Source organism: Salmo salar, chromosome 12, assembly GCF_965601325.2.
Source record: "Salmo salar chromosome 12, fSalSal1, whole genome shotgun sequence".
In the NCBI taxonomy this organism is placed as follows: domain Eukaryota; kingdom Metazoa; phylum Chordata; class Actinopteri; order Salmoniformes; family Salmonidae; genus Salmo; species Salmo salar.
The window spans coordinates 66,497,408-66,509,676 of NC_138302.1; the positions used below are offsets into that span (position 1 = coordinate 66,497,408).

At 42.7% G+C, this 12,269-nt stretch overlaps 1 protein-coding gene across 1 annotated transcript in view; it reads left to right on the plus strand.

The window, feature by feature from the left end:
- The window catches only part of rad18 (RAD18 E3 ubiquitin protein ligase), a 99,038-nt gene that overhangs the window by 77,406 nt on the left and 9,363 nt on the right, over nucleotides 1–12,269 (plus strand). Inside the window, exon 12 of the mRNA XM_014132861.3 lies at nucleotides 7,277–7,312. Within this exon, the coding sequence (XP_013988336.1) occupies nucleotides 7,277–7,312 (36 nt within the window). The remainder of the gene's footprint in view (nucleotides 1–7,276; nucleotides 7,313–12,269) is intronic.

The window sequence follows — 12,269 nt, forward strand, 5'->3', positions numbered from 1 at the left end:
GCCACAAAACCTAGAATTGCCTCGTGTATCCAACAAAAAATGTTCACTGTTATAAGATAGCTTTTTGATGAATTTAAGCAAAATTCCCCAAATTCCAGGGCTTAACTTCCATGGAAAATTTCCTGAAAAATACCGGAAATTTACCGGAAAGTTTTCGACCCTTTACAACCCTAGTCACCACAGAGACACAGTGCCATGTTTTAGAATATAAAACATTTCAAATCTACATACATTTAGATGTACTCTGGAACAAATTGCATTACTTTGTTGGTTTGTTCTAGCCTTGATGACTAGTTTAATTTAGTTTAACTTTTAATTTGATTGTCCCACACACAATTGCAGGAGACACACACATGCTCCCACATACTGTACCTTCCGGTCTGTCTCAAAGTGGAGAAGATTACTATAAGTGGCAATCGTTGAGATGTCTGTGGAGAGTAATGAGTAAAGCAGACCACCGAAACAGACAGCTTTTTGGATTTGGCAGAAACTTGCTAGCGTGATTATTCTCCCTTTAATCTTGCTTGTGCAGACAAAATAATCATCCTCTTGTCTGAGTTGAAGCCCACTGCAGCCAGTCTGCGGTGCTGAGGTTAAGTCTCCTGCATCCTGTAATGTCTGTACGTACATACATATGTATGTATGTATGTACGTACATACGGTTGAAGTCAGAAGTGTACATACAACTTAGCCAAATACATTTGAACTCAGTTTTTCACAGTTCCTGACATTTAATCCTAGTAAAAATTCCCTGTTTTAGATCAGTTAGGATCACCACTTTATTTTAAAAATGTGAAATGTCAGAATAATAGTAGAGAATGATTTATTTCAACTTGTATTTCTTTCATTACATTCAGGGCTTTGTGATGGCCACTCCAATACCTTAACTTTGATGTCCTTAAGCCATTTTGCCACAACTTTGGAAGTGTGCTTGGGGTCATTGTCCATTTGGAAGACCCATTTGCGACCAAGCTTTAACTTCCTGAATGATGTCTTGAGATGTTGCTTCAATATATCCACATATATTTTCTTCCTCATGATGCCATCTATTTTGTGAAGTGCACCAGTCCCTCCTGCAGCAAAGGACCCCCACAACATGATGCTGCCACCCCCGTGCTTCACGGTTGGGATGGTGTTATTTGGCTTGCAAGCCACCCCCTTTTTCCTGGAAACATAACAATGGTCATTATGGCCAAACAGTTCTGTTTTTGTTTCATCAGACCAGAGGACATTTCTCCAAAAAGTACGATCTTTGTCCCCATGTGCAGTTGCACACCGTAGTCTGGCTTTTTTATGGCGGTTTTGGAGCAGTGGCTTCTTCCTTGCTGAGTGGCCTTTCAAGTTATGTCGATATAGGACTCGTTTTACTGTGGATATAGATACTTTTGTACCTGTTTCCTCCAGGATCTTCACAAGGTCCTTTGCTGTTGTTCTGGGATTCATTTGCACTTTTCACACCAAAGTACATTCATCTCTAGGAGACAGAACGAGTTTCCTTCCTGAGCGGTATGACGGCTGCGTGGTCTCATGGTGTTTAAACTTGCGTAGTATTGTTTGTACAGATGAACGTGGTAGCTTCAGGTGTTTAGAAACATCTCCCAAGGATGAACCAGACTTGTGGAGGTCTACATTTACATCTACATTGGTCTTGGCTGATTTCTTTTGATTTTCCCATGATGTCAAGCAAAAAGGCACTGATTTTGAAGGTAGGCCTTGAAATACATCCACAGGTACACCTCCAATTGACTCAAATGATGTCAATTAGCCTATCAGAAGCTGTTAAAATGCACAGTCAATTTAGTGTAACTTTAGTGTAAACTTCTGACCCACTGGAATTGTGATACAGTGAATTAGAAGTGAAATAATCTGTCTGTAAACAATTGTTGGAAAGATTACTTGTCATGCACAAAGTAGATGTCCTAACCGACTTGCCAAAACTATAGTTTGTTTCACAAGAAATTTGTGGAGTGGTTGAAAATGAGCTTTAATGACTCCAACCTAAGTGTATGTAAACTTCCGACTACAACTGTGTGTCCGTGTGTATGTATGCATGTATGTATGTATGTATGTATGTATGTATGTAGGTATGTACAGTCGTGGCTAAAAGTTTTGAGAATGACACAAATATTAATTTCCACAAAGTTTTCTGCTTCAGTGTCTTTAGATATTTTAGTCAGATGTTACTATGGAATACTGAGGTTTAATTACAAGCATTTCATAAGTGTCAAAGGCTTTTATTGACAATTACATGAAGTTGATGCAAAGAGTCAATATTTGCAGTGTTGACGCTTCTTTTTCAAGACCTCTGCAATCCGCCCTGGCATGCTGTCAATTAACTTCTGGGCCACATCCTGACTGATGGCAGGCCATTCTTGCATAATTAATGCTTGGAATTTGTCATAATTTGTGGGTTTTTGTTTGTTCACCCGCCTCTTGAGGATTGACCACAAGTTCTCAGTGGGATTAAGTTCTGGGGAGTTTCCTGGCCATGGACCCAAAATATCGATGTTTTGTTCCCCGAGCCACTTAGTTATCACTTTTGCCTTATGGCAAGGTGCGCCATCATGCTGGAAAAGGCATTGTTCGTCACCAAACTGTTCCTGGATGGTTGGGAGAAGTTGCTCTTGGAGGATGTGTTGGTACCATTCTTTATTCATGGCTGTGTTCTTAGGCAAAATTGTGAGTGAGCCCACTCCCTTGGCTGAGAAGCAACCCCACACATGAATGGTCTCAGGATGCTTTACTGTTGGTATGACACAGGACTGATGGTAGCTCACACCTTGTCTTCTCCGGACAAGCTTTTTTCCGGATGCCCCAAACAATCGGAAAGGGGATTCATCCTAGAAAATGACTTTACCCCAGTCCTCAGCAGTCCAATCCCTGTACCTTTTGCAGAATATCAATCTGTCCCTGATGTTTTTCTTGGAGAGAAGTGGCTTCTTTGCTGCCCTTCTTGACAGCAGGCCATCCTCCAGAAGTCTTCGCCTCACTGTGTGTGCAGATGCACTCACACCTGCCTGCTGCCATTCCTGAGCTAGCTCTGTACTGGTGGTGTACCGATCCCGCAGCTGAATCAACTTCAGGAGACGGTCCTTGCGCTTGCTGGACTTTCTTGGGCGACCTGAAGCCTTCTTCACAACAATTGAACCGCTCTCCTTGAAGTTCTTGATGATCCAATAAATTGTTGATTTAGGTGCAATCTTACTGGCCGCAATATCCTTGCGTGTGAAGCCCTTTTTGTGCAAAGCAATTATGACGGCACGTGTTTCCTTGCAGATAACCATGGTTGACAGAGGAAGAACAATGATTCCAAGCACCACCCTCCTTTTGAAGCTTCCAGTCTATTATTTGAACTCAATCAGCATGACATAGTGATCTCCAGCCTTGTCCTCGTCAACACTCACACCTGTGTTAATGAGAGAATCACTGACATGATGTCAGCTGGCCCTTTTGTGGCAGGGCCGAAATGCAGTGGAAACGTTTTTGGGGATTCAGTTCATTTCATGGCAAAGAGGGGCTTTGCAATTAATTGCAATTCATCTGATCACTCTTCATTACATTCTGGAGTATTGCCATCATGCAAACTGAGGCAGCAGACTTTGTGAAAATTAATATTTGTGTCATTCTCAAAACTATTGGCCACGTCTGTATGTATGCATGTACCCCTCTTGTATGTATGTACCCCTCTTGTATGTATGTACCCCTCTTGTATGTGTGTGTGTATGTATGTATGTATGTATGTATGTATGTATGTTTTTTTAGTTTTTTTTTTACGTACGTACGTACAGTACCAGTCAAAAGATTGGACACACCTACTCATTCCAGGGTTTTTATTTATTTTTACTATTTTCTACATTGTAGAATAATAATGAAGACATCAACTTTGAAATAACACATATGGAATCATGTAGTAACCTAAAAAGTGTTAAGCTAATCAAAATATATTTTATATTTGAGATTCTTCAAAGTAGCCACCCTTTGCCTTCATGACATCTTTGCACACTCTTGGCATCCTCTCAACCAGCTTCATGAGGTAGTCATTTGCAATGCATTTCAATTAACAGGTGTGCCTTGTTAGAAGAACATTTGTGGAATTTCTTTCCTTCTGAATGTGTTTGAGCCAATCACTTGTGTTGTGACAAGGAAGGGTTGGTAAAAGACCAAGTCCATATTTACAGTCAAATTAGCTGAGAAACAACAGTCCATCATTACTTTAGACATGAAGGTCAGTCAATTCCGGAACATTACAAGTACTTTGAACATTTCTTTTTAGTGCAGTCTTCAAACCCATCAAGCGCTATGATGAAACTGGCTCTCATGAGGACCGCCAAATGAAAGCAGGACCCATAGTTACATCTACTGCAGAGGATCAGTTCATTAGAGTTACTAGCCTCAGAAATCAGCAATTAACTGCACCTCACATTGCAGCCCAAATAAATGCTTCACAGAGTAACAGACACATCTCAACATCAACTGTTCAGAGTTCAGAGACTGCGTGAATGAGGCCTTCATGGTCGATTTGCTGAAGAAAACAAAACACATCTAAAGGATACCAATAATAAGAAGATACTAGCTTGGGCCAAGAAACACAAGCAATGGAAATGAGACCAGTGGAAACCTGTACTTTGGTCTGATGAGTCCAAATTTGAGATTTTTGGTTCCAACCGCTGTGTCTTTGTGAGACGCAGAGTAGGTGAGCGGATGATCTCCGCATGTGTGGTTCCCACCGTGAAGCATGGAGGAGGAGGTATGATGGTGTGGGGGTGCTTCGCTGGTGACACCGTCTGTGATTTATTTAGAATTCAAGGCAGCAGCATGGCTACAACAGCATTCTGCAGCGATACACCATCCCATCTGTTTTGTGCTTAGTGGAACTATCATTTGTTTTCCAACAGGACAATGACCCCACACACCTCCAGGCTGTGTAAGGGCTATTTGACCAAGAAGGAGAGTGATAGGGTGCTGCATCAGATGACCTGTCCTCCACAATCACGACCTCAACCCAATTGAGATGGTTTGGAATGAGTTGGACCGCAGAGCGATGGAATAGCATCCAACAATTGTTCAGCACATGTGGGAACTTATTCTAGACTGTTGGAAAAGCATTCCAGATGAAGCTGGTTGAGAGAATGAGAGAATGCCAAGAGTGTGCAAAGCTGTCATCAAGGCAAAGGGTGGCTACTTTGAAGAATCTAAAATCTTTAATATATTTAACACTTTTTTGGTTACTACATGATTCCAAATGTGTAGTTTCATAGTTTTGATGTCTTTACTGTTATTCTACAATGTTGAAACTATTAAAAATAAAGAAAAACCCTTGATTGAGTAGGTGTGTCCAAAATTTGGACTGGTACTGTATATATATATTTCTATAGATTCATTTTTGTCATATTGGTCCCGTATTAGTGTTTTCTATCCCTGGGCTAGGCCATAGTCCAAACGACTCAGCTGGATAGTATCACGGGGACAGTGTTCTCTCTCTTTCTTTGTGTCTGTCTCCCTCATTTCTCTTCCCCTCTGTCCAAAAGGCAAAGAAACCACCCAGGGAGGAAATTACTCTGTGAAGTGCTTTCCTTTTCCTAATCTTTGATACCACTTTGACAATCACAATTGTGTTTTCTTTGTCATTGACCCCCACGCCCCCCCCCCCCCCCCCCCATGCCCATAAGCAGAGCCCGAGAGTGGTTCTTAGAAAGACTGCAAAGTGCTAACTCTCCTGAAATATGCATTTTTTGGGTTGACCTTTTCTTTTGTTTGTGTGTTGTGTGCCCCATGCTTTTTTCTGAATCCCATATCATCCCCCAGAGTCACTATGGCCTTCAGAAGCACAACTAATTTTGCGACTTGTTACAGAGGTCTTCCCTGTGGCAGGACTCCTGAGTGGCTGGCTGTGCCTCGTTAGGGTGCAGCCTCCAGCTTGCGAATTTCCTCCGCTTTCTCCACAGAGCTGCTCCTCATTGCTCCCGTAGGCTTTTCATTAGAGAGACAAAGCTCAGCAATCATCTTACAGGCTGACCCAGCCTCGAGCCTTGATCCCCCAGCCCAGCCCACTGGGTCGCAGAGCTCAGCCTCTGCCCCAGCACCTCTTCACCCCAATCCAGTCCTTATTGCACAGACCAGCTGGCTGCAATGGGGAGCTGCAGACCCAGGTTCGTCCTCATACTCTAGGACCCTGCAGACCAGGAACAGGAACGTGCTGTCCAGGGCCCTCTTTTGGCTGAACCTACAGTATATGAATTGATTTCAATTCAGGCAAACACACATTGATATCGACATGGATATCTGTATGTATCGATAAGTATATTTCACTGGTCACCCCCAAAGCCAATTCCTCCTTTGGCCACCTTTCCTTCCAGTTCTCTGCTGCCAATGACTGCAACGAATTGCAAAAATCACTGAAGCTGGCGACTCATATCTCCCTCTCTAACTTTAAGCACCAGCTGTCAGAGCAGCTCACAGATCACTGCGCCTGTACATAGCCCATCTGTAAATAGCCCATCCAACTACCTCATCCCCATACTGTTATTTATTTATTTTTATCCTTGCACCCCATTATCTCTACTTGCACATTCATCTTCTGCACATCTATCACTCCAGTGTTTAATTGCTAAATTGTAATTATTTCACCAATATGGCCTATTTATTGCCTTACCTCCCTTATCTTACCTCATTTGCACACACTGTATATAGACTTTTCTATTGTGTTATTGACTGTATGTTTGTTTATCCCAAGTGTAACTCTGTGTTGTTGTTTTTGTCGAGCTGCTTTGCTTTATCTTGGCCAGGTCGCAGTTGTAAATGAGAAATTGTTCTCAACTGGCCTACCTGGTTAAATAAAGGTGAAAAAAAAAGTCTCAGTCCAAATAAGTTATTTCAGGTGTTGCTTTTCGAAAACTCTTCTCTCAGTGTGATGTATTGCATTGTAATATATAAACTGTCAGAAACTTGCATCCTGTTTGTTACACATGTTCTTCCCACCATTTAGCTGGATGCCAGCAGCAGCATGCAAATGTGCTTTCGAAGTAGGAGAGTTGGATGTGAGAGATATGCTCTGTCAACATAAGTTATGAGGCGAGGGAGGGCTGCTCATGAGATGTGTGATACATGCTGAGCTAAGAGAGTTGATAGCCTGTCTACAGGATGGACATCATTGACAGGCTTAACTCTCTATCTCTTTCTCTCTCTTCTCTGTTCCACTTAAGTGCTGCTCCGTTGTGATGACTGGTTGACGCTCTGAACACTATTAATAGCAAGTTTCTCCTCTCTGTTTTCTCAGTTCCGTCTCCGACGTCTTCGCTGACAGATGCAATGAGTAAGTTATTCTGCTCTTCAGACAAATTTAATAACAAAACCTTCACACACAACACTGATGTTTGGAAACATGCAGCCTCATCATCATGTCAGCTACTGCCATGTTGCCACATCAGGACATCTGTTGGAGACGGGCAGTCTTCAGCTCAATTCTGCTAGCTGGGTTTTTGTCATTTGGAGTTAGCTGATGCGAGGAAATTGCCAATAGTGGGTAATTGTAGGCCTCACTGATGGGCAGATTGGATCTGAAATTGCTGACGCAACTGCTTGGACAGCTGCCTTGCTTGACTTGACACGGATTAATGCTTTTTCAACTAACAATCTGCTAATGTTAGGTTTGGTTTTCGCCAGGCATAATGGGACCCATGTCATCCAAAAAGTTATACTTTTGACTCATCTGTCCATAGAACATTATTACAAGAGTCTTGATGTGCTTCCGGGTGCTTTTTGGCGAACTTGAGTCAACGTTTTGGACAACATGGGTTCCATTATGCCTGGAGAACACCAAACAATGCATTCCACAGTAAGAACCTCATACCAAGGGTCAAGCATGGTGGTGGTAGTGTGATGGTTTGGGGATGCTTTGCTGCCTCAGGACCTGGACGACTTGCCTTAATAGAAGGAACCGTGAATTATGCTCTGTATCAGATAATTCTACAGGAGAATGTCAGGACAACTGTCTGTGAGCTGAAACTGTAGCGCAACTGGGTCATGCAGCAAGACACTGATCCAAAACGCACAATGTTTGCGTGTGTCTACATGAAAAAGCAACTAATTAGACGTTTTGGAATTGCCTAGTCAAAGTCAAGACCTAATCCCAATTGAGATGCTGTGGCAGGTCTTGAAACACATAGTTCATGCTTGAAAACCCACAAATGTTGCCTAGTTAAAGTAGTTCCGCATGCAAGAGTGGGCCAAAGGTCCTCCACAGCGATGTGAGAGACTGATCAATAACTACAGGAAGCATTTGGTTGCAGTCATTGCAGCTAAAGATGGCACAACCAGTTATTGAGTGTAATGGGAATATTGCTTTTTCAAAAATAATTGTTATTGTAAACTCATTCCTTATCTAATAATGGGTTTTGGTTGAAGATCTGATAACATTTAGTATCATAAAGGGAGCAAATACTTTTTCACAGCACTGTATCATAAACCTACTCCCAAGGTTTTGGTCCCTCCAGTCTCAAGTTGTGAGGCCCCCTAAAGCCTATGACTGTTTGAAGTGTAGTCAGCCAAGGTGCAGCTCCGGCTCACCCTCCACCTCAGAGTAATGATCAGTCCTGTTGCACAGCTGGTTCCCATGTCATGGCTGGTGTTTATATTAGTTATGTATCTTATTTAGCACATGCGCACATCATACAGATACAGAGCCTTTGAGCAGAAAATCTGTCAGACAGCGCTTTAATAAACCCAATCATTGCATACAATTCTAAATGCTAATTAGTTTATTAATAATAGTTTTTTAATCGTGGCCCAAAAACTATCTTTATTTCTCAACTGGTAATTGAGGCGTGCTTCCCATTCCCCATTAAAATGCAACGGAAGGCAGGCTTCATCAGTGTGTCACACACCACTTTGCAATGAGCTGGAGGCAGTATGCATTTAACTACTTAATTGAACATTTTACTGAGGCATGTTTTCCTTGCTTCAAAGTAGCCTAAGCAAAATTGGACCATATCCATGGAGGCAATTGTATTTTATAAAGACTTCCAAATACCATTGAAACCAGTACCCTATTTTTCTCAACTTCCTTTCGTTGTCCGTTAGCCAAATGTACATTGGCACGTAGCCTACTGCCTTGTGCGCATTGCTGCGATAATAACGTTAAAAAGTAATATCTTATCAACATTTTAAGCTAAACTTTCTGATCTGTTGCATCAGATTCATTGCTTTAAAACAAATGTTTTATGTAGGCCTACTGGTTGTATGAATTTGGGATATATATCAGGTTACGCACCCAATGTATTTGGATCCGATAAATTTAAGTGCTGCTGGTCGGATGTCCGGTGCCATATTTTCATAACGGAAATCCTGACACATCACATGAGATTTGACAGGAGCTCGGCCGTGACGATGCCTGCCAAGGATCCTCCCATTCATAATGCAAGTCTGTTGCCACAAAACCAATTGGCTATTTATTTTGCAGCCGTTACATAGTGGAGTTTCCGTGAGCTGCGGTCACATCTCCCTCTAAACCTCATGATGCCCATTCTTTCCACCATCAGGAGAACTGAAGTGTGTCTTCCTGACATTTTACTTTCTGCACATACCTGCTTGTCTCCAAAATGTGACACTGCTTTTAAATTAATACCCTACAAGAGTGGGAGGAAAGTTATTTAACAAAACAGCACCTAACTGACAATGGAGCATCTATTGAAGAATGACTTTTCCCAGTTGGTGCCCGTGCTAATGTGGTGATTTCCCATGAATGGACTTGGGAAAATTAGACATTTACGTTGAGTCCCAGATATATAGCGCTGGGCATTCCCTTGTCCTCAAAACAGCTATGGAACCTGGTCCATGTCACGTGAATGCTTGTTGTCCAATCAGTGTGCAGAAGCGCTCTAGTAATTTTTGGACAGCCCATTACCAGGTGTTCATGGTGCTGCTGTTTGTCAACGCTCAAGTCAAGGATGGCAAGTACAAGGCTGAGAGTTGACTCTGAAGGGAACAACTCTCATATGGAGAACCAATTATAGCATGTTAATAATTGATTGGATTTACATAGCGCTTTTCTGCTAGCTGAGGTACTCCAAAGAGCTTTACATAGAAGGGCAGGGTTTTCTAAACTCTCTCCTTGTCCCCAGCTGAATCGTGTTAGGGCAAAAACCAAAACATGCACCCCTTGGGAAACTTACCTCATCCAATGTGTAGCACCCACCTGGGTGATGCACAGCAATGATTTTCTTGCCAGAATTCTTACCATACATCAGCTAGAGAAGTGAAATATGCCAATTGTGTGGCCATTTAGCCATTACACCAGGGTTAATAATCTTATGATAAGTGCCAAGCGTTTTTTAATGACCACAGAGAGTCAGGACACCCATCCAGCACCCATCCGAAAGACGGCACCCTATGCAGGGCAATGTCCCCTTCACTGCCCTCGGATCTCCTTAGACCAGAGTGAAGAGTGCCCTCTATTGGCCCCCCAACACCACTTCCAGAAGCATCTGGTCTCCCATCCATGGACTGACCAGGACCAAACCTGCTTAGCTTCAGAGGCAAGCCAGCAGTGGGATGCAGGGTGGTATGTTGCTGGCATGTAAAGCCTGTGCCTTACTTGGTGTGTGCATTGTGCATGCTAGTTCGGATATCATAATCTGAAGCTTTTCTGTTTGTGTACTTCCCCTTGCCTCTTTAATGTAGGAGAACAAAGGGTTGTTCGCATACAGTCACCTTGATGAGAGCCAGTTGGAATATCAAACATGGTAGGGCAATAAATTTGACTCCCCTCTTGTTGTGTCTCTGTCATTGTGTTTGGGGATAATCAAGGTCACACTCTTCATCTCTGTCTCGATGACCTTTCAGTGATGTCTATGGCTGCCACCGTACGTTCCTGATGTCATTCCTCCTCTGCTGGGCTGAATACACAGCCTCACATCTCTGCTCTATATACAGCCATTCACAACTCCCCCTGAGAGCTGGAGCTGGGAACAACTGGTGAACTCATGAGTAGGAAGCCATGATTTAGTTCTTCATTTTAAAGTAATGATTGCAAGACAGGGAGAGTTTCCCTCTGAAAGCATGTAAAAGTCTTATCTGTAACCTTTGGTTTTGTCAGAAATGTCTGGCCCAGATGGTATCGGTTAAAGTTACCTCCCCATACCCATCCCTCTCTACCCCCACAAATGCGGATCCATGAACCAAATGTTGTTTTCCCTCTCTTCTCTGTCCGTCCAGTAGTCATATCCTTCCACCCCCACCTTGCACCTAGGTTTATATCCCTCCACCCCCACCTCACGCCCAGGTTAGTATCCCTCCGCCCATTGGGCCCTGTTGTGGACTATAATATTGTGAACATGGCCTTTATTTATTTACTTTTCCATGTCTGCTGATTATGTTCCTGAAAGACCTGATTTATGTACATGAATAGGCCCTAGAATAGGCCCCCGGTGAGTCCTAAGGAATTCCAAGAACAAGTTTGGTTGGTGGCCAAAGTAATGGTTGCAGAGGGGCTTCCAGACAGACAACAGCCTTCCCTTCTTCTCCTCTGACTGGCATAAGGTAGGCAGGCCTAGACCTGGTCTTGATTAGATACCTACAGTATGTACCTAAGGTAAATGTGTTCACTGCTGAATATCCAGGTAGAGATGGAAATAACCGAGTCTGTCAAATAGGTCTTACTGAAATCTTTACCCAAGCAACACGACTTACTGAAAGGTTTTTCTGACACCTGGTGAGAATTACCCTCACAGAGTCACTTAAAAAGTTACTGTGCATTTCACAGGAACTTCATGGAAGTTAGTTGTCTAGAAGTTGCTGTGAATTTTGGGTTACCTAATTGGCAACCAGCTGTCACTAAGTTATTGTAAAATTCACAGTAACTTAATAACCAGTAACTGGCAACTAACTGCCATTAACTTACTGGCAGCTTAACTCGCCCAGATGTTAGTAAGTTATTGTAAAATGCACGGTAACTTAGTGGCAACCAGATGTCAGTAAGCTGTTGTAAAATGCACAGTAACTTACTTGCAACTAGCTGCCAGAAGGTTTTCTAATTACAAGAAAGCTCCTAACCATCCTTTGTGGTGCGCACACTTGGGCTTCACCGTGCCTCAACCTCTTGGTTGGCATCAAACTGACCTTCCTGACACACCATCAGGTCAGTGAGCGTGATAGCGATGAGCCACCGTAAGTTACTGTGAATTTTACAATAACTACTTGCAGTAAGTTATTGAAAATTAAACATAAACTTCCCAGTGACCAACTGCCATTAACTTACTGGAAAATGCACAGTA